At 27.8% G+C, this 24,624-nt stretch overlaps 1 protein-coding gene across 1 annotated transcript; it reads right to left on the bottom strand.

Annotated features, from left to right (window-relative positions):
• Positions 1-5,832: 5,832 nt before the first annotated feature.
• Positions 5,833-12,777, bottom strand: LOC114182062 (polypyrimidine tract-binding protein homolog 1-like). Its single transcript, XM_028068811.2, has 10 exons — positions 12,601-12,777; positions 11,944-12,144; positions 8,714-8,776; positions 8,088-8,161; positions 7,899-7,994; positions 7,684-7,741; positions 7,521-7,607; positions 7,372-7,453; positions 7,053-7,165; positions 5,833-6,211 (listed from the first exon to the last, which is right to left on the bottom strand). Exons 1-10 carry the CDS (start codon positions 12,775-12,777, stop codon positions 5,906-5,908), a joined length of 1,257 nt encoding a protein of 418 aa, XP_027924612.1. The 3' UTR covers positions 5,833-5,905.
• Between the last annotated feature and the right edge of the window lie 11,847 nt (positions 12,778-24,624).

Genomic DNA, 24,624 nt, shown 5'->3' with positions numbered 1-24,624 from the left:
AAAAAAAACTGAATATATCATATTAGAAAAGCCTCATAAATATGTTATTTAAAGATTTTGAGTTGAAAGTAATAATGATTTCTTGTGTAATCTGAATTTAGGTTTTATCGGTGTCATGTCTCTCTAATGAATTATAAGATGATAAAATGAGTTAGCTCGATTAGTTTCGTCCCGTAAATAGGAATACTATGGAGAACTTGTATGGAGAACTTAAAATGAGAGCCTTTATCAAGTAGCAAGGCATGTGGACATCACTTTCCTGGAGCACATTACACATAAAGAGGTATATTATATTCATAGGTTAAATATGTTTTTGGTTCTTTAACTTTCAATGAATTTTGAAATTAGTTCATTTTGAAACTTTGGACCAATTTAGTCCTTTATCTTTTGAAATACGTGAATTTAGTCCTTTTAATTTTTGTTAAGTTTATTTGACATTTCAAACGCGATTCATAATAGTATTTGACTTAACATTAAAGCAAAAATGTGTCAAATAGTATAAACAATTCAAATATAATCCTGAAATGCGTACAAAACATCAAATAAATCTAACAAAATTTGATTAAAAGGATTAAATCTACGTATTTTGAAAGATGAAGAACTAAATTGGTTCAAAGTTTCGAAATGGACTAATTCCAAAATTCACTAAAAGTTAAAGGACCAACAATATATTTAACCCTATATTCATCAACAAGAAAAAATATGTTTTTTTATGATCCTTCTCTCACTTCCAAAAGATATTTTTTATCAGGCTGTGGAAGAGTAAATTGTATCAATGTTATGGCTAAAGTAGAGAAATTTGTACATGATGAAGTTCATCTATAATAAATTGTTGTAGAAGAGACAACATTTTGAACCACATATGTAGGAGAGAGTACACTGCAAAAAGACTCGTGTTGAGCTTTATTAAATTTTGATGGAGCTTTGAGACATTGATGTCAAAGTTGAAAATAAAGACACAACTATGTTTTTGCTAGCCTCTCATCATCCTATATAGCTTCATAAGTTCTTTTAGTGTAGGTAATGATTGTGCCATGCTTAAAAGACACTAAATTGAGCCTTGAGACAAGTGAAATATGCCTTATAATTTATAAACGGTGATGATGCACCATCATTTGCATCAATAATCTTCAAGAAAGACAAGAAGACCACGAAGTAGTGAAAGATAAAGGTTTCAAGGCATAATCAAAATTTTATGCTAGATGCAAGTCTTAATCTAAATATAATGCCCAAGACACTCATATTTTAATCATAACATGTTTTGTTGTGTTTAAGAGCTTATGTCAGTATGAAACAAGTATTACATTAAGTAAAACTTAGCACAAGATAATTAACCGTGAAAGTTTAGACTAAGATTTTGAATATTGTACAAAAGTGTTAGACACATATCAAGTTTATACGAATCTTTAACCAAGAATTGTACAAAAACTTAGATAAGGACTGAAAAAAAAGTATTAGAACAAAGTCTTCAAACAAAATGTGTACAAAATTGTAGACAATATATATTGAAATTTTAAAAGAATATGTAATACAAACACCTTAGATCGATGCAAAATACCAGTGTCAACACAAGACACATTATAATAATGAAAGGACATCTAAAGGAAACAATTTGACATATAACACATCCCAATAATGATTTGACATGACATGACAACCACTAAAGTTTGTAGGTTTAAAATGGACATCTAAAGGAAATAACTTGACCTATAATACATCCCAAGAATGATTTGACACAACATGTCAACCACCAAAGTTTGTATGTCTAAAATGATGTTGTAAGAAGTTCAAAGAAGTAACAAAATAAATTATTATCCTTTATAACACACTTTGAATGCAACATCTAAAGGTATCGATCCACATATAGTCACACATGATTCACAAAGGCTTTAACCTATGATGTATAGATACGATGTGTATCAAATACGACACGTATCGGATATGCCAATGCGTTTATTTTGAAAATAATAGGATACGATATATGATATATGAATATTTAAAAGCGTATAAAAATTCTTCAAACATAATAAATATATGATTGTTTGTATGAATCTAAATTAAAATCATATGTACTCAAGTTTTCAACATAAAAAATATAAATTATTGTCATCATAAAAGTACTATTACAAGAAAACTCTTAAATAATGACCAATTTTAGTAACCAAAAATATGTTAGAGACCAATTATTTTGGTAGCTATTGTTAGTGACCAATTTAGAAACCAATTTATAATAGAAACTATTTTAGTTATCAATTTAGAGATCAATTATAATTTTTTGAACTATTTTAGTTGCCAATAATGTTTAGTTTATAAATTGGTACCTAAATTTGTTACTATAATGACTAATTATTTTTTGTCACTAAAATTGGTCATTATTCAAATATTTTTTTGTAGTCTACTACGACTTTATAAAATAAATATTTAATTGATAAGTATCTTAAAGTATCAGACACATATACATAACCCAAATTAAAGTATCGATGCATTATATAATAACTAATTATTTTTGTCACTAAAATGGGTCATTATTTAAATATTTTCTTGTAGTCTACTATGACTTTATAAATTAAATACGTCATTGATAAGTATCGATAAAGTATCTTAAAGTATCAGACACGTATACATGAGTCAAATTAAATTGATGGCATCATACATAAGACTAATTTGATGTTAAATATTGATTAGAAAATTCTGCTATCTCGAATACAATTTTAATTTATAAATCTATATATTTATTTTAAATTTTATTTAGTATTATTTTTTGATCTATCAAAATTAACTTGTTAATATTTTAAATATAACTAGAATCGGAAATTGTCAAACAACAATACTTGTGGGTCTTTGTGTCACATTAATATTTTTAAATTGCAAACTATTTTCATTGAACTTGACTGCTTTTCTATTTGAATTTTTTGTACATTATCATGAATTTTAAAATCGATTGAAGGTTATGTATGCGCATTCCTATCAAAATGTAAAAATATGACCAATTTATCTTTTGTTTTTTTTTTCCATAATAATGAATCATTTGGTTTTTATTTGATGCTTGCATAGGGATGACATGATGGCAGATAAACTCGTTTTCGTGAGTATTGTTTAAACTCATTTCTATTTTGACGGAAAATTTCTACATTAACTGTGTATGTGTATGAGTATGGAAAATACCCGACTTTTTTAATTAGGTATGAGAGTGGGCATGTGGATGTACATATCTGTCGTGTCCCCATCCTCATACCCACCATAATATTCATCTCTGCTATATCCTCGTTCCTGTTTAAATTATTAAACTACTCATAGTTCATTAACCTTTATATATATATATATATATATATATATATACACACACACACTACATTCTTTCTACTTTTTATTTCTACTAATTGTTTTGTTTGTCATTAAATTTATTCGTATCTTGAAGATATTTTTTCTCTTATCACAAACCTTTGTGCAATTATGTTCAAATATGATATATGTCAATCAAATATGTTTTATTTCTCACATTTGAATATTTCTACTATTTTTTAATATTTTTATTTATTATATATTTTCTTTTCATAGAGAATGTTTAACAGTGTCAATTTAAGTGTTTAATAACATAAACATTTTGTTTACTAAGTAATGTAAGCATTTTATCTTCTTTATTCTATTATTATTATTTTTGTTTCATTTGAATAACTATTTTGTTTCACTAAAACAATTTTTAAGATCTCACAACCGTTCGACTAGATTGACATTCAAAAAATCTTCTTAGATCTCTAAGGTCTTTTTCTTCTTATCATACCCTTAATTATACATTTATTTCTCTTTGTGCGATTTTTCATTCAACGATTTATCAAATTGTTTCCACTAGATCATTTTTTTAATAGTTTTATTTGTTGTTTATTTTTATCATGTAGAATATTGTTTTGATATTTTTTATATAATTATTTTTCGGGTTAAATATGTTTTTGGTCCCTCAAGTTTAAGTGAAATTTGGAATTAGTCCCTCGTCGAAACTTTTGACCAATTTAGTCATTCATCTTTAGAAATGCGTGGATTTAATCCTTTTAATCATATTTTGTTAAGTTTTTTTGAAGTTTCAAATGTGTTTTATGATAATATTTGAGTTAGCATTTAAGTGAAAATGGATCAAACGATTTAAACAATTCAAATACTATCATAAAATGTGTTTGAAACGTTAGATAAACTTAACAAACAAAATCTGGTTAAAATGACTAAATTCATACATTTCTAAAGATGAAAGACTTAATTGGTCAAAAGTTTCAAAGATGGACCAATTCCAAATTTCACTGAAACTTGAGGGACCAAAAACATATTTAACCGTTATTTTTCTTTTTTTGATTCATTATCATATATGTAATTTCATCACTATGTATAAATATATTTTATTTATTGCAATATAATAATTTAATGTAATTGTCGTGAATTGTTTTTATCACCATCAACATATATTAAAGTTCAAGAGATGAAAGATCTATGTTAAATTTCAATTATTATTAGTTTAATATTTGTTTGTGTGATTTTGATCAAGTAATGTATCATAATTTTTATTTGTGTAAGAAAAGGAAATTTCATTAGAATTTAAGTCATTAAAGTAAATATACATTTAAAATATTTTTTTTCTCTTATAATTTTTAAAATTTTTAAAATTTTATTAACGAGGTAACATCAACGTCTGCAAATTTTATAAATGTTTCGCCTTTCATAAAATTTTATTTAGTATTTTAATTTGAAATATATACAATTATAATTTCTTTCTAAATATTTAATATTGAAGAAACAAAAATACAAATCTCCTAAAATATTAAATATTTGATAATATTATGTTTCTTTTACCGTAATTTTTTTATTATTTTATAAAATCTAATTAATTAATATTAAAATAATAAGAAAACATATACGGTACGGGTATAAGTACATACCTGTCATCAAGTGGACATCTAGCAAGAATGAGTCAAAATTTAATAGTCGTTATGTTTGTATATGAGAATGAAAATATATATTTTCTCTAAAAATAGATATAGAATAACAAAATTCGTGATCACCCTACGGCTGTATTGCCATCGATCAAGTTTAAACAAACTTTGACAGACGGATAGAAGAGAAAAATGTTGGTAAAATTTATGACCTAAAAACCCTGAATTCTTAACGCGAGACTTCAATAATTTGATTTTCAACTATTTTAATTAGAAAACATGGTAACATACTCCTCCCTCAATTTCATGATTTACGAAATTGTATAGGGAATATTTATGGCGTAAATTTAATATTGCTCACAATCAACATTGAGAAATACTCAGAAACTTTAAATTGGTGCCAGGTTTGAAAATTAATTTTTATAAGAGCATGGTATTAGATAAATGCATGCATATATGAGATTTACAAAAAAAAAAAAAAAGTGTGCAAATATTATTAAGTGTAGAACGGTGATTGACGATAATTCCTTCCATGTATTTGGCATCATCAATCGAACAAAATTCAAGAAAAGAGACAATCTGAACTTTTAAAATAAATAAATAACTGATAAGAAAATTGTCTCGCTGAAAATACAAACAATTATCTTTTGGGACAATTGTTTATTATAATTTATAATATCGTATTTACCATTCTATTATATATATTTATAACATCATATTTAATGACTAACATATTTTTTTATTCTTTCAAAAACTATATAGATGTTGAGTAAAGTGATTATTTGCCGAATAAAAGAAATATAAATTAGCAACAAAGATAAAATAGTCAATACTGGAAAAGATTGAGTAATATGAGAAAATGCATGAAAGTATTATACTAGAATGATTAGAAATTGAAATTGAAATTACAATCAATTCTTTAATATATGACTAGAGTTATTAAAGGTATGTGAGTGCCCAAGATTTTGATAGAGTAGTTGATGTATAAGCTAGTAACCATAATAATAAGGTTGTATAGGAAAAAACCCTAAATAAGGTTCCATCTGAGGTGAGAAAGCAGGAACTACATGTGGAGTGATTTGTATGTAACCTGTGGGAACCATAGGGTTGCTTTGTCCAACACCATAGTCATAAGCTTCATCAGGAAAAGTAGCAGGTGCACATATGTAACAGTAGGGATAAGCATTAGGGTTCATAGATGCTGCATGAGGATTCTGCCAACCTGTTGCTGCAACTTGTGCTACAGACACACTCTGTTCAGGCTTTGAATAGTCTCTACTTTTGTCCCCATAAGGCTACAACCAAAACAGTTAACACTCAAATCAAATTCACCTATAATAACCATACAAACATTAAAGGATTAGGTAGGTTTAATTTTATTTTTTTTCAACTTCTTATTTTCGTGAATTTTTAGATCAGAAGTATATATAATTGTCAAAAATTTCACATCGATTATAAATAAAACTAATTTACAATATATAAATAAGTGTAAATTTTATTTAATTGATAAATTTTGTAAAGTTAAATTAAGTTTAAAATTCATTTTTTTAAGATATATCAAAATAAATGATCGGAAGTCTTTTTCACTCATGAGTAATATGACATCAATTATCCTATGGTAAAGGTTAAGTAGGTCGGATTACAGTCAAACTGTAATGCTTCTTAGGTCTATAAGGAGGGATATCACTGGTGAAAATAAACACCGTCTAACTACATAAGGTATTGACACCACTCTTAATCCAAAATCTTGACTCACACTTAGATTCCTAACAGAACTAGTGTCTCGCATTTGATTCCTAGTAAATAATTATTAAGGGATAGAAATTGCTCTGAATGAATTACAGCTTCATTAAACACTATAGCTTTTGGTCCAATAATAAATTATCTAACACTAATTTATTTATTATCTCTCAACTTGTGTATTTTTTTAAAAGGGTTAGAGCACCCCTTAAGTGTTCTCCTATAATTTATTTATGCTTTGTTAATAAAAAAAATAAATCTAACACTAAATTCATGAAAAAAAATGATAAAGTTAAAGTTGAGTGAAGTGTGAATAACAACAGAATCAATTCTGATAAAAAGAAAAGAGTATTGTTTGTAAGAACAACTTTTTCCCTGATGAAGACTAACTCATACCTTTACATTGATATCAGTGTGACGAGAGTATGCCAAATGAAGCTTACAATAGCCACCTTCATATATACAGTGACCCTCAAGAATATTTTTTGCAGCTTTTGCTGTGGCCACATCTGCATCACCAATAGAACCAAAACATGATGTGTCAATCAAAGGATGCATGATTATCCTAATAAAACTAATGAGAATTTCAATAATAATTAACTTCATAAAACAAAAATAATATTTTGTTAGCGAAATAGTAATTAATCCATATATATTTATAAGGGCAAAAGGTACTAAACCCTAGAAAACTTATTGAGTAAATGACGATTGATACCATGGTACTGAATCAGTGCGTGAGTTCGACCGTTCTTTTTAAATATATAAATTTTGTGCACAGTTCCAATTTCAGAGAACACCTGCAACATGTAAACTGCATTAGTATAAAGATGAAAATTTGAATGAAATTGAGAAACACAAACTCACCCCATGAAGAACATCTAGAGTGACATCATGGACCATATTCTCGAATGATACTAAAAGAACATGGTTGTCAGCAGTTCGAGGTATTGGCTGAACATCATAAATCGTTAGCACATAACATACGATAAACAAACAAGGAGAACATAAATTCATCACAGAAAAATACCTGCAATGCCCTAGCAATAGTAGCCTCGTTAACAGGAAGAGTAGCATTTGTGTAGTCCCTGTAAACTCGTAAAAAATGTATTAATATAACACAGAAAAGTATCTAATTAACAAGATCTTGTAAAATTATATGAGTTTTTAATGTGAACATTAAAACAATGCCATGCAAAAATCTGAAAAGGTAACAAAATTAAGATATATGATGTTCATTATTACCTGCTACGATTAGACTGGAACTTGATATTAAGATCTCGATGGCCTGAGTATGCAATGCGAAAGTTACAATCACCAATACGGTCTGGCAGCAAGGATCTGTATACAAAAACCATAAGTTAATCAGAAAAATTAAGATTTATTCAACAGTTGATCACCAAATTAAAGAGGAAATGTAAAAGCACTGCTTGCCTGGGTATGTTTTTTCCGTCCAGTGCTTCCTTAGCAGAAGAAGCAGATTCAATATCAGCAAACTGAATCAAAGCCTGCCCAAAAATAACGGTGAATATATGTACACGAGTTATAGGGTGACTTAGTGGTAAAATTGGAATGGAGGACGAGAGAGGTCGTGAGTTCAGCTTCTCGTTAACAAAATACTATCAACTAATATTTATCGATAAAAAAAAGTAAATATATATCAACTAACAACTTTTAATCACTAAAATTGGATATTTATACATGACATACACTACAAGAAAACTATGACCACAAACTATGTTTAAAGACCAATTTAGTAAGTAGAAACTAATTTAGAGACCATTTTTTTTGTAGCCAAAACCTATGGAACTAATGTTAGTGAATTTAGAGACTAACTCATAATAGAAACTATTTTAACTACCAATTTAGAAACCAATTATAATTTTTTGAAACTATTTTAGTTACAAAATTTTTTTAATTTATAAATTGATATTTAAATTAGTCACTGTAGTAACTAATTATTTTTTGTTATTAAAATTGATTATTAATCGATAATTTTGTTGTATTAATAGAGATTATATCTTAGCATTGACACAAGAAGCTCATATAATTCAACTAACCTGGAAACCTGCGTTCTTTTCAAATGTTGAAATTTTTTGTACGAAACCATATTCAGAGAAGACCTGAATAAAAAGAGAAAATAAAAGTATATTTTAACCCCAATTAACAAACATACATTATAAAATAAAAAAGTAGAGGCTATAGGACAAGAAATCACAAAAGTTGACTATATGTCATTTCCTTAGCAATTATGTGTCAAAAGTAAATTCAAAACTATATGAAATTATTCTGGTTAAAAAAATTATGATTAGAGGCTAGGAATTTATGGCAATGTTAATGATCATAGTAAAAAATATGGTTGAGATGGAACAAAGGGATAGGCTCTAATAATAAGCTACAATATCCACAAAAATATTACTCCCTTTGATGCACCAAAAGCATAGAAGCAACCAAATGGGTTAAAGAATGCACTTTGATGTGACTATGTCAACTCCTTTTTGTGCTTTCGAGTTCCATTTGAGGCAAATTCAAGGAAGGAATCAACTTCAATGGTATTTAGAGTTTTTATAGGCTATGGGTCTAAAAAAATTGATAAGAGGGATTCAACATATTCGTAAGTTATCAAATGATTTTAGGAGCAATGTTCTATTTATTGTTCTTCGATTTGTAGAGAAAACTATTATGTATAGATTTTTCAACAAGATTTTTGCCTTTTTTTTTGTATTTAATTCGTAATAAATATATTTTTACGTATTTATAAATACCTAACCAAATAAGAAATGAACTGCTTGAAATAGAGAGTTTGAAATGTTAAAAACGAGGAAGAATGAGTTGTCAATGAGTAAACTTTAAAATTGTCCCATTCAATGAATCAATGATGTTGTAAAGAATAGAAATTTTTTTATTAGCCTACTAAAAACATTTGAAGTTAGTTGAATCTAATGTAAAGGGCAATTTTCCTCCTTTCAAACATGTAAAAGTAACACTTATTTGTCAATAAGTTGTTAGTATAAGAGAATACTTCAAAATTAGAGTAACAATGGTAAGAACCGGGAAAATAGAGAGATCTAGTGCATATTTAAGTAGATTTAAACTCAACAATGATATGTACAAAAATTCGACTTCATTGATGAATAACCCGAAATTAAATATAACATGTTTAAGCCTACTAAAGCATGTTCAGATTGAAAAATTGTGCAATGTATTAATATAAATATATATATATATATATATATATATATATATATATATATATATATATATATATATATATATATATATATATATATATATATATATATATATATATATATATATATATATATATAACTATGCATTTAGTGTTAGTGGTTTGATTTATGTTTTGGATGAATTGATTTATCATCTTATTTAATTGATTTCGATTGAGTTGAGAAAATAATCTTAAATTTAAGGTCCAATCAAAACATTTAATGCGTTTGAATGCTAGAAATATATTTGAATGTTTTAACTGAGTCAAATTGTACTTAAAACAAAGGTTCAATCATTAGTAGTTGAGGAATCAATGGTTAAAGTCCTTAGATTTTTAAAGTCAGGAAATTGATTTAGATTGAGTCATTCAATTTTAGTGACACCGGATAATTGTATTATTATATATTAATTAAATTAGTGGTAGAATTGTTGAAGAAGATAGGTGAAGTTCAATCTCAAAATGTTTATATATATATATATATATATATATATATATATATATATATATATATATATAAAAGTTATTTTAATCTTACTTAGTCCCTATTTCAATTCTTCATAATACTTTGTCAAACACTGTTTTGTTGCAAGTCAATGAATTTGATATTTTAAACTAGTCCATATGGATACGATACTTGTTTTGGTGCTACAACTGACTCAGTACACTCGATAAAAGGTAAGAAAGATACCAACATCACACCAAAGAAATGTTCTTGAAGTCTTCTAACATCCTTGATTAACTTGAAGAAAGTAGGTAACACTAACAATATTGATCTACTCAAACATATTCTTCAATTTTTATTTTTTTTGCCTTTTACTTACCAACCCCTATGAAATATGATGAGAAATAGGAATGAGATTGAAATGTCTCCTTGTCTAATACCTTATGATGGACTTTTAGCTAGACTTCCATTAACTAATACTGAAGTTGATGATGATGATCACATATAAACTCTTATCCACTCAATCCATCTTCTACAAAAGTTGAGTTTTTTAACACATAGTATAAGAACTTCCACATGATGGAATTGTCTTTAATACATAGTTTCTTCTTTCTTTTATCTCATCCACCACTTCGTTTGCCACCAATACCCTATCTAACATATTCTTGTTCCCAAGAAAACAACTTGGAATTCATCAATCACCTTGTTTTGTAAAACATTATTTTCAGCAATATGTTGGATAGGATTTGACTCATTTATTCCTAAATGATTTTCATATTTAGGGATCAAAGTGAAAAAAATAAATAAAGGCATTTCGTCCCCTTTTCCATATGCCCTTAATCCATATATGCCTTCATAATGTCTTCCTTCATCATAATCCATAATTCTCTTATAAATTTTAAGTTAAAGTCAATTGGTCTCAGAATTTTACTTTGTTCATACTCTCACACTATTATTCAAAAGGGAAGTTTACTGGTTGTGAATACATGCTTGTTGATTAATTTAGATTAGTTCAAGGTCACGTTTTAAAGAATAATTTTTTTTATTTTATAAATAAAGAATGGGTTTGCTATGTATAGGTTATATATATATATATATATATATATATATATATATATATATATATATATATATATATATATATATATATATCCAAATTAATAATGTGAAATCAAATTTTAAAAAATGAGTTTTAAGTTTAATTAAATTTTATAAAATTTATTTATAAGACAATATTTATATTTTTTTATTGTTATAAATTTATATTTTTAGAAGTCTCGTGTCAATTAGAATAAGATCGATTGATTTATATACATAGATACAAATCTTATTTTATAAATCAATTTTTTTAAGGTTGAATTAAATTTAAAACTTATTTCTTAACCATTTTATCACTATTTTATCACTATTTTTAAGATAAACTTTTTTCAAATGAACTATGATATTTTGATAAACTTTTTGTATTTTGCAAAATTTATTTTTTAGATTGTATTAAATTTTTCTTTCATCCATGACGAGTACGAGTATATATCGTAAAAATTTATCAACAAAACTTTGTTATTTTCCTTCCCAAACCCAATTAAGTGGAGGACAACCTACTAAAATATAGGACTTACCGAGCGCATGCCATCAATGCTTACATCTCCAGCTTTCACATCTTCCATGGTTACCAGCAGGATATTTCCTTTGGCGAATCTGGTAACAACAATTTCTGGTCTATCAGAATACTGAATATAGATATTTCTTCCATGAAGTTGAACAGGATCTGGAGACGAAGCATAGTTTGAAACCATTGAAATGGCTTCATTTATATCTGCCTGTTAAACATTTGAACTTAACATGTGAGAAGAGAACCATGACTTCAAAAATCAACAAGCCAAAGTCCAGATTTCATTACAAAGTATCCATTCTAATTATCATGATTATATTCATTCATTTAACTTCATTCATATTCCACAAAAATGAAAACCTAAAAGGGTCATTACATTCTATCCTAAATCTTTTCCATAAATCTTCATAATCTAACATGTTCAATGTTCTTGTATAAAGACCTAGCATTCTTAACGTTGTTAATTGGATTCGTATCATACCATAATATATGACAGTTTATATAAATATATATTTTGTTTGTTACAAGACAAGTATAAAGTATACACCTAGGTTTGTCTCACTCAAATAATAATAGAACATGCATTCATGAATAGAAAAGAGAACAGAAAACATAGATATATATATATATATATATATATATGAAAGAGAGTGAAAGAACTTACAAACTCAGCAAAACCCTGGTTCTTATTGGGTCCAACATTGCACAAAAGATTAACCACTTTACCGAAAGGAGTACACAACTCTACGAGATCCTCATGAGAGCAGTGTTCAGGAAGGTTTCGAAAGTGCACCACCTTCGAAGCAGGCACTGTTTCGTCAATTCTGAGGGAAGAAGCCATGGAAATAGAGTGAATGAGCAAAGTGTTTGATGAAATAGGAGAGAGAAATGTGCTTTGGATTCAGAGAAAAGTTTGAGAGTGATTAGAAAGTGTTTGTGAAGAAAATACGTTAGAAACAACACACTAGAGAGAAAAAGATAGAGACAAAGATACCCTAAAAACGATGACGTGGAGGGTGAACTTATTACATTATGTGGGTTTGTTTTAATTTAGTCATAACGGTTAAGAAAAATCATAAATGCTTATTAATTTAATCTTTTTACTTTATTATTGTTTCAGGAAATTAATTAGTACATGCTATATATAAATATTTACAATTTAATTAAAGATGTTTAATTATCCGTGTGCGTTAAACTTTCGGTCCAACGGTGCAATCATCATACAGGTGGATTAAATCGTGTGCATTGTTTAAATTTAATCATATGGCTGAGAAAATTCATGTATATTCAAATTTTTTTATTTGATTTTGATATTTGGGAATTTATTTAATACATGGTGTAAATAGGTTTCTTTTGAAAGACATTTATTTATAAGTATTGTGGATTTAAAACTTTCAATAGAAAACCAAAATAGGTTTTATGGTTAGTGGACAAATTTATTATATAGTGTATTTTATAATTGAATGAAAGTGTGATTGTATATCGTTAATGAATGAAACTATTTTCTCTAATTAAAATGTACTAATATATAATTTTTCGCATTATTATTTAACTATAAATTACGGTGTATAATATTTTTACACAATAATTTAAAAATTATTAAGGATTTTTCACTTTTTATAATAATTATTTTAAATTTTAAGATAGTTTTATTAACACTGAGCGTGTGAAAATTTTATACCGACCTTGCATTAAAAATAAACATAAAAATTTTATCTATGCGTTTAAAATATGTTATATTTTCTTATTTATTTTTATATGAAATTAAATATCTACTTATTGTTACTATGTTAATTAATACATTAGAATATTATATGATATTAAATTATTTAGTTTATAACGTTCAATTGTTTTTCTCTCATTTTTTAAAATGTTTTGTTTTCTCTCTTTTTACTTTTTCAAAGCGACTTATTATTACCGTTAAATAGTTCATACATCAGTTCATACATCGGAGTGAAAATTGTTTTCAATTTTTCTGCGAAATATCCTAAACATTTACGGAAAAACATGACCATAAATATCCTATACATATTCTATGATCGTAAATATAATATATAATTATCATAAATGTAAAAAAACCTATCATTAGTTTCATATAACATAATATTATATACTTATAGTATGTATATCTCATCGTATTTTATTTATTTCTATATGTAATTATATTTATATTTGAAACAGGTGAAATATAAATATTTTATTAATTAAGTTAAATCATTTATAAATAAAATAAATGATTATTTAATATTATACTCAAAATTCACACACACGTATTTTGAATTTTGCTTGATGTAACGCATTTGTTAAAGAAAAGTCTAATAATCATGATTTTGATTATTTGATTAAGTGTTGAAAATAATAAAGTATGAAATATGGTTATACTTTGTGTGTGATTGTTTATTAATTGAAATACTCTAATTTAGAAGGATTATTTTACTAGTTTAAAGTATTATATATGATAAAAAAACATAAACAAACATAAATATATAAGATATAAAATTCAAGTTAAACTATTTAGATATAATTATTCTTTCATTAACTAGAAGATTTATACACATATATCTTATCCGCACAATCATTTGATCATCATAGCAGATGGATAATAGAGATGGCAAATAAATTTGTCCCCGTGGTATTGTCCAAACTCATTTCCGTTTTTACGGAGAATCCCCGCATTGACTGAGTATGGGTATGGGTATGGGAAATTTCCGACTTTTTCAATTGAATATGGGGATGAGTATGGGGATGTACATATCCCCGCCATAATACTCGTCCCCGTTTAAATTATTAAAATATTATCAATTAATTAAGTAACCATATATATATATATATATATATTATTTTTTATTTCTTCCAATTATTTTGGTTTGTCATGAAACTCATTTGTATCTCAATTATATTTTTCATCTTATCATAACATTTATGTAATTAAAAAATATGTATGTCAATTAAAATATTTTATGTCTCACATTTGAATATTTCTATTATTTTTTAATATTTTTATTTATTGTATATTTTCCTTTCACATAAAAATGTTTAATACTCTCAATTTAATTATTTAATAGCACAAACCTTTCGTTTACTAGGTAATATAAAAAAACTCCTTTACTTATTACTATTATTATTATTATTATTATTATTATTATTATTATTATTATTATTAGTTTTTGTTTCATTTGAAGAACTCTTTTGTTTCACTAAAATAATTTTTGTTATTTCTCAACCATTGAGTAAATATGTTGATATTTAAAAAGTTTTCTTAGATATCTAAGATATTTTTCAACTTATCATACCATTAATTATACATTTGTTGTCCTTTGTGCGATTTCTTTCAATAGTCTCTCAAATTGTTAGTAAACATTTTTTAATTTTTTAATATTATTATTTCTTGTTTATTTTCATTATGTAGAATACTATTTCGATATATTTTATCTATTTATTTTTTATTTTTTAACTCATTATCAATCATACTGTAATTTGTTCAGTATAATTGTATAAATAACTTTTATTTACTACAATATAAAAATTTAATGTAATTGTCATAAATACTTTTTTTATCACCATTCAACATAATTGAAGTTCAAAAGATACAAGATATATGTTAAAATTTTATTATTATGGTTATTATTTGTTCTCTATATCATTTTGATCAAGTAATGTATTATAACTTTTATTAGTGTATAAAAAAAGAGATTCATTAGAATTTAAAAGATTGAAGTAAAAAATTATTCAAAATATATTTTAATTTGAATATTTGTTTTCCTTTTATTTTTTTAAAAAATATTTTAAAATTTTATCAACTAGGTTTCATTAATGTTTGCAAATTTAATAAATGTGTTGGTTCTCATGAAAATTTATTTGGTATTATAATTTAAAATATAAACAATTATAATTTATTTTAAACTTTTATTATGATTATTATTTGTTCTTTGTATCATTTTGGTCAATGATGTATTATAACTTTTATTAATGTATAAAAAAAATATTCATTAGAATTTAAAAGATTGAAGTAAACAAACATTTAAAATATATTTTAATTTGAATATTTGTTTTTCTTTTATATTTTTTAAAAAATATTTTTAAATTTTATCAACTAGGTTTCATTAATGTTTGTAAATTTAATAAATGTGTTGGTTCTCATGAAATTTTATTTGGTGTTATAATCTAAAATGTAAACAATTATAATTTATTTTAAACTTTTATTATGATTATTATTTGTTCTTTGTATCATGTTGATCAAATGTTGTATTATAACTTTTATTAGTGTATAAAAAATAGATTTATTAGAATTTAAAAGATTGAAGTAAACAAACATTTAAAATATATTTTAATTTGAATATTTGTTTTTCTTTTATATTTTTTTAAAAAATATTTTTAAATTTTATCAACTATGTTTAACTAATATTTGCAAATTTAATCATTGTTTTGGTTCTCATGAAATTTTATTTGGTATTGTAATCTAAAATGTAAATAATTATAATTTATTTTTAAGTATTTGATATCGACATCATTCTAATATTGAATATTTATTAATATTATGTTTCCTTAATCATAATTTTGTATTATTTTATAAAGATTAATTAAAATTAATATTGAAGTAGTAAGAAAATAGGTATGGATATGGGTATGAGATTATACCCGTTAGCCGGTGGAGATGAGGATGAGACAAAAGTTTGATACCCGTTGGGTTTGAGTATGGGGATGGGGATGAATTTTTTTTACAGGGATGGATATAAGATAGCGAAACTTGTGCCCGTCCCGCCCCGTTGCCATCCCTAGTGGATAACAATGCAAGTTAATGCAATTATAATAAATTATATATATATATATATCTTAAATTTCAACAAAATTTGTTTCTTCTTAATCATCAACTTCTCATATAATATACCATAATTATAACTTGTTTAGTCCATCACTAATCAACCCACATGGACCAAAACATAACACAAACAATTAACAGTCCGACGACTCAAACTAATTGGCTCAAACAATCTATTAACATTTCAACAAGAATTAAACGTCTACACAAAAATTGTATGAACCTCTCTCGACTCTCACACTAGATATTAGGGGTGGCAATATGTGTCTGACCTGCAAACCCGCAAAAATAATGTGGAAGGGGCCAGGATAGTGAACTCGCAGGCCCATAGTGGCCCGACCCGTAGAAGCCCGTAGCTCGTTTGAGCTAGCCCGCAAGTTCGCATAAAAAAACTTGCACTTGTGTATATTAATTACTTTTTTCTTGATCATTGCATTAACGTTTCAAATTCTTGTATGCTGGAAAAGACAAGTATTATGTATTTTTTTAATGTACTAAAATTTGAAGAATACATTGTGCATATCAAAATACGAATATGAATATGATGAAAATGTTGAATTATCAATTTATCATCTAACTCTCCAAAGTCTTTGCTTAATTTTATGAACTTGTTAAAGTTTCCCAATATTTTGAACATTAAAAGTTTTATCATAAGAATTTAAAAAATTAAAAATTAAAAAAAAAACGGGCTGGCCCGCGGGCTTGCTGACCCACACTTATCTAGGATAGGCCAGACTTTTCCGCCCGCATTGAAAATGTGGGGCCAAGCAGGTCAACCCGCATTGTACGGGTCAGGCCTAAACGAGTCGGGTCGGCCCACATTGCCACCCCTACTAGATATACTTTTATATGTGAGTTGGATATTAACAGAGTCAAGATAATCTCCTTAAATTCCCTTTCAATACACCATAAACTCGATTAAATGGATTACATAAAACAACATTACATCACTTTCCTTATCTCAAACCAGTTTCATCGTCACATAAAAACACTCACACACTCACACACAAATATAGACATAAAGACCCAGATAGACAAACAAAACATGGACACACACAGACACATACACACACACACACACTCACTCACACACGCAAACACAGACACATACACACACTCACACCCACACCCACCCACCCTCGCACACTCATGCACACATATAAAAGGGGTCACAAACACCCACCTACCCACCTACACACACATACACAAACACATAGACACGCACACGCACGCACACACACACACACACACATAAATGGGTTATGAAACCTATTAATTCAACTTTCCTTTCTTGGAAATCAGTTATACACTTTATCGTTCTCATATCAATTAATTCATTACTTAATTCATCTCAAGCATTATCACAAACAGAAAATTAAAAGAAAAAAAATTTAAGTTCCTAAATCTTAAATTGGTTACTCTCGCTCAACATGTTATACTCTTGCCTAGTGAGACCCTCCTATAAAGTATCTCGCTCAACGAGTAATATGACTCGCCCAACGACCTTGATTAGCCTAGGCTATCTAGATTTTTGTTAAAACCTTTCATCTGGCGAATGTCTCACTAGCTTAACGAATAAGACCATTGAGATCATTTTTCACAAACTCACCCAGTGAGCCTTGTCTCGCTCAACAAGTGGGGTCACCCTTACTTCTCTGACATTCATAAAACATATTTTCACTCTCAATATCCATATCACTCACTTAGCGAGTTTGCATAATCTGCAAATGTGAAATCCAATATATCATACTAATATAACATTGTTTTGTTTGTCAAATAATATAGCATTGTGCAGTCTTATTTCTACGTCTGATAAACATTAACATGCTCAAACATACACACAATAGTATTAAGTTGGCATCATACTTTACGCATATATTTATGCTCATTCCAAGGTGTATGAAATGTTTTTTCATTATGTATGATTGGCTGAATTCGCTCTACAATTTCTATAACATCAACAATCTTTTGAAACTTACACTAAGTTTGTTTTACTTCATCAATTTCCTTATGTTTTTTTTTTGTCAACTTTGAAAAAGATTTTATGGATTTGCATTTTTGGATAAATTCAAGTAAATGCTATTTAGGCAAGACATAATAAATCCAACCAACTATTACGATGTCACTTGAAGGGTAACATCCAAATATAAAATAAAATAATATATATGTTATAAAAAAAATCTTTTTTATTTTATCAATTAAAAATAAAACTAAATTATAATATATATATATATTTATATAATAAAATATATAAGTTAAGTTTACGTAAATATGTATATATATTTATTACAGATAAACTTGTATATATGTATATAATAATAGGTAAACTGACATATTGTTATATAATAAAAAAAAAGAGAAAAAGAGAAAAAAACTCACCACAATTCTTTGCTCCATGCTCCACGTAATTGAATTAGATAAGATGACCATAAATGCCATTTGAGATTTAATGCAATTACAGGTTAGAAAAGAAAAAAAAATGGGGAGCTTAATCCATAAGAAACAAAACTAACGAAAGAATTTGAAAGAAGAAAAAATTGAATGGTGGGTGTTTTCTAACCAAATGAACTAAACGTAATCATTATGCATGTAGTATAAATAGGGGTGGTGAATGTGAAAGAAAAACGGAGACAGTAAGATAAAAAAAAAAGAGAAGAGGAGTTTGTGAGTTTGAAATTGGTAGTGAAGTAAAAAAGAAGAAGAAAGCTAAAACGTTCACAAAGTTTTGGGATATATCTTTCATAATAACTAAGGTAAGGGGAGGAGACATCTATCATTTTATTTACTTTGATTACTTTTATCTATTCATAATTATTTTTATCTCTATAAGTGAGATGTCCCTAACCTCATTTTAATTTATATTTAGTTCTCGTTCCTATTTATTTATTTATTTTTATCTCCAGTTGTGCATAAGTCCTATTTACTCAATTTATATTTACTCTCATTTACTTATTTATATTTATCTCCAGTTACGTACTGGTCCTTTTTATTTATTTATATTTATTTTAATTATTCATTATTTATTTATATAATTATATGTTTTAATATTAAAATAAAATTTATGATAAATAAATATTTGATTATTATAGTTGGAGGTATGACCTTGAGAATTTAAACGAGTTAGTATTACTCAAGATGAAATGTTCTTGAGTTACTTTGTTGGCCATGAGCTCATATATCCTGACTAGTCACTACAAAATTAATCAATATCTTTATAAAGTATAATAAAATCCAGTTTTATGGATTTGGGAGAATTTTCATTTTATTTTATCTTATTATGATATGCTGTATTTTTTTATGTGATATTTGTCTCACTTCCCTATTTTATGATTGTGTGTGAAAAACAAAATTTTATAACCTTATCATAGATGGTTGCTCCCAACATGCTTGATCCCTTCTTCGCCGACATTGTGGTTGTTTTCCTGGACAATGCATGACAAACCAATGTAGTGAATAATTTTGTAAAATTTCAGGAAACGGGAAACTCTACCATTACTTTTCTCTCTGCTCCAAACATGCCAATTGTCACCGAAGGACAAATCGGAGTTACCTTCTATTTACCCTTAACAGTCCAAGTGAACCTTATCCATAACCTTTTTCCTCCACCTGTTTGAAGGCCAATATATGATGGGAAATTGTAAATTAATAACACTCCTTCCTCTTCTAGTGTAGGAAATATAAGATGTACTAAACGGTGTGGATATAAGATGCATACAGTATTGTACATATATATATATATATATATATATGAGAATATTTTAATTATGTGATATGTTATTGTAAAATTATGTTTCAATTTTTTTTAGTATAATATAGAAAATAATATAAATAATAAATAATAGTTAAGTATAATTAGACATCATTGTATAATTTTGACTCTAAATTTTATAAGTATATTGTAGAAAATAATAATAATAAATAAATAAATAGAAATTTTTTTGTCACATTTGATGGCATCAAAGCCACGTTTCATACGAGATCTGTGAAATGTGCTCATTATTTTTTTTACTAACTCATACGATTTCAGATGGCAAACAATAGGAGGAATAATGAATTAATTGAAGCAATGCAAGCTATCCTAGACATGGTTGTTGCTCTAATAAGGAGTTAAAGGTCTGAAGGAAATCTTGAATCACAAGGTTTAGCTGAATTTAGGAGAAACAAACCCCCACAATTTTCTAGAGGGTATGATCCAGAAAAAGCTAAATTATGGATTAAGGAAATGGAGAAAATATTTTGAGTTATGAACTGTGCTGACAACCAAAAGGTGAATTATGTTGTATTTATGTTAATAGGAGAAGCTGAATATTGGTGGGATGATACCAGAAGATTACTTGAAGGAGGAAGAATAATTATTACCTGGGATGTATTTAGAACAAAGTTTTTAGAAACATATTTCCCTAATGATGTGAGGAGAACAAAAGAAATAGAGTTTATGCAGTTGAAGCAAGGAAGTATGACAGTAGGGGAATATGCTTCCAAGTTTGAAGAATTAGGAAAATACTCTACTTTCTTTTATCACCCAGAGGAAAGGATGAAATGTATAAAATTTGAAAATGGACTTAGGGTTGAATTGAGAAAAGCAGTAGGAATACTAGAAGTTGCTGATTTTCCTCGTTTATCCACAAGTGTAGATTTTTGGAAGATTTTGAGAACAACCAAAATATTTTGGACCCCAGACAAATAAAAATAAACACAGTGAGGGAAAACCTTACAATCGCCCACAATGGAGGACCCAATCCAACCAATCTTCATCAGGAAATTCTAGTAGACCTGTATATGATTATATCAGATGCTTTAAATGCGGACAAGGTCATCATGCTAAAGATTGTCATCTAAGGGACCGGTCTGTTTCAAGTATGGGAAACCTGGTCACCTATTCTCTGAGTGTGGACAACATGAGCCACATTTCAATCTAGCTACAACCAAGACAAGACCTACCACAACAGGAAGGGTGTACACCATGACTGGAGTTGAAGCTGCTGAAAACCATGATCTAATTAAAGGTATGTATTTTATTAAAGGGAAAACTTTAAATGTATTGTATGAATTAGGTGCAACTCACTCATTCATTTCCAATTATTGTGTTCAACACCTTAATATGTCGACCTCTTTTCTAAAAACTAGTTTGGTTGTTTCAACTCCCATAAATGACTTGATAATTACCAATAAAGTTTGTTTAGACTATCCATTGTTCATTGAGAATAGGAAATTCCTTGTAAATTTAATATGTCTACCTTTATCTCAATTAGATGTAATCTTAGGTATGGACTGATTATCTTCAATCAAGTCCTTTTGAATTTTGCTGAGAAATCAGTAATATTTTCAAACTCCGAGAATCTTTTAAAATCACCTACCAATTCAAAAAGTGAGCCTTCAAGCAATGAAATTCAAGGGTACTTATTATTATCTTCTATGGAAATAAAAGAGGAAGTTGAGTTGAAAAATATAGCAGTTGTTCAAAATTTTCCTAAAGTCTTTTCCAATTATATTCCTACCCAATAGAGAAATTGAATTTTCAATAAATTTGATGCCTGGAACTGGACCAATATCTATAGCACCATATAGGATGTCACCCTTAGCATAACTGAAGAAACAATTGGAAGAGTTACTTGAAAAACAGTTCATTCGTCCTAGTGCGTCACCGTGGGGAGCATCGATTTTACTAGTTAAGAAGAAAGATGGAAGTTTTAGGTTGTGTGTAGAATACCGTCAATTAAATAAATTTACTATAAAGAATAAATACCCTCTTCCTAGAATAGATGACTTGATGGACCAATTACGAGGAGCCTCCGTATTTTCTAAGATAGATTTAAGGTCAGAATATCATCAAATTAGAGTAAAAGTAGAAGACATACAAAAAACTGCTTTCAAAACTAGGTATGACCATTATGAATATCAAGTGATACCTTTTGGTGTGACCAATGCTCCTGCAATTTTATGGATTATATGAATAGGATCTTCCATCCATTTTTAGATCAATTGATGGTTGTTTTTATAAATGACATTCTTATTTATTCTAAGACTCTTGAGGAACATGAGGAACACTTTTAGATTGTCTTGCAAATCTTGAAAGAAAAGAAATTGTATGCCAAATTTTCTAAGTGTGAATTCTGGTTAGAGGAAGTAAAATTCTTAAGACATGTGATTTCCAATAAGGGAGTGTTAGTGGATCCGACCAAAGTAGAAGCAGTTTTACAATGGGAACCACAAAAAACAGTGACTGAGATTCACATTTTCTCTGTTTGGCAGGATATTGTAGAAGATTCATTGAGGAATTTTCTAAAATAGCTATGCCTTTAACCCAACTCACCAAAAAGGGCCAAGCTTTTGTGTGGACAGAAAAATGTGAGAATAGTTTTCAAGAACTCAAAAAAGATTAACCATTTCTCCTGTTTTAGCATTACCTGATCCTACTAGACACTTTGTTATATTTTTTTATGCTTCCATAATGGGATTAGGTTGTGTTCTTATGCAAGATAGAAGGGTAGTGGCATATGCTTCTAGACAATTAAGAACACGTGAGAAAAAATACCCAACCCATGATTTAGAACTAGTTGTCATTGTTTTGGCAGTTAAGATATGGTGACATTATGTCTATGGTGGTAAGTTTGAAGTTTTTAGTGATCATAAGAGTCTCAAATACTTATTTGACCAAAAGGAATTAAATATGAGACAAAGGAGATGGATGAAATTTCTGAAAGATTATGATTTTGAACTACAATATCATCCAAGTAAGGCAAATGTAGTGGCAAATGCTTTAAGCAGAAAATCTTTACATATCTCCTCACTAATGATCATGAGATGAATTGTTAGAAAAAATTTAAAGACATGAATTTGTTGGTCACCCTAAGCCATGATAAAATGCAATTAAACTCCATTCGGATCACTAACAATTTACAAAAACAAATTCATGAGGCATAGGAAAGTGATGAGTTCATTCAAAGGAAAAAGAAATTGATAGGACAAAAAGATGGAGATAATTTTGTCATAGATAGGACAAGAACTTTAAGATTTAAGGATAGGATGTGTGTACCTAACAATGAAGAAATTAAGAAAATGATTCTAGAGGAAGCACATAAAAGCAAATTAAGCATGCATCCGAGCACAACAAAAATGTATCAAGACCTCAAGAAAACATATAGGTGGCCCAAAATGAAAAGGGAAGTGGCACAATATATAGCAAAATGTCTAGTTTGTAAAAAAGCTAAAATAGAACACCAAAAGCCAACAGGAATGTTACAATCCTTAGATATACCTGAATGGAAATGGGATAGTATAGCAATGGATTTTTTAGTGAGCTTACCACGAACAATTCAAAAATTTGATTCCATATGGGTTATCGTGGATAGATTAACAAAGTCTGCTCACTTCTTACTCATTAACATCAGGTATTCATTGGAGAAATTGACTGAATTGTACATAAGAGAAATTGTGAGGTTGCATGGAGTTCCAACAAGTATTGTGTCTGATAGGGATCCTAGATTTACTTCTAAGTTTTGGGGAAGCTTACATCAGGCCTTAGGGATTAAACTTCATCTTAGCTTAGCATATTAGCCCCAAACTGATGGACAATTAGAAAGAACAATCCAATCTTTGGAAGATTTACTAAGAGCTTGTGAGTTAGAAGATTCTGGTAGTTGGGATCGATGCCTGCCTTTGATTGAGTTCACCTATAACAACAGTTTTCATTCTAGCATAGGTATGGCACCTTATAAGGCATTATATGGGAGAAAATGTAGAACACCTTTGTGTTGGTTTGAGATTGGTGAAAATTTAGTATTAGGTCCTGACATGATTCAACAGACAACAGAGAAAATCCAAATGATTAGGGACAAATTGAGAGCAACTCAAAGTAGACAGAAAAGT

This window comes from Vigna unguiculata, chromosome 4, assembly GCF_037176805.1.
Source record: "Vigna unguiculata cultivar grain cowpea cultivar isolate G323 ecotype 2 chromosome 4, ASM3717680v1, whole genome shotgun sequence".
Lineage (NCBI taxonomy): Eukaryota > Viridiplantae > Streptophyta > Magnoliopsida > Fabales > Fabaceae > Vigna > Vigna unguiculata.
The sequence above is the reverse complement of the archived record's forward strand: the minus strand, read 5'-3'. Positions and strand labels throughout refer to the sequence as shown.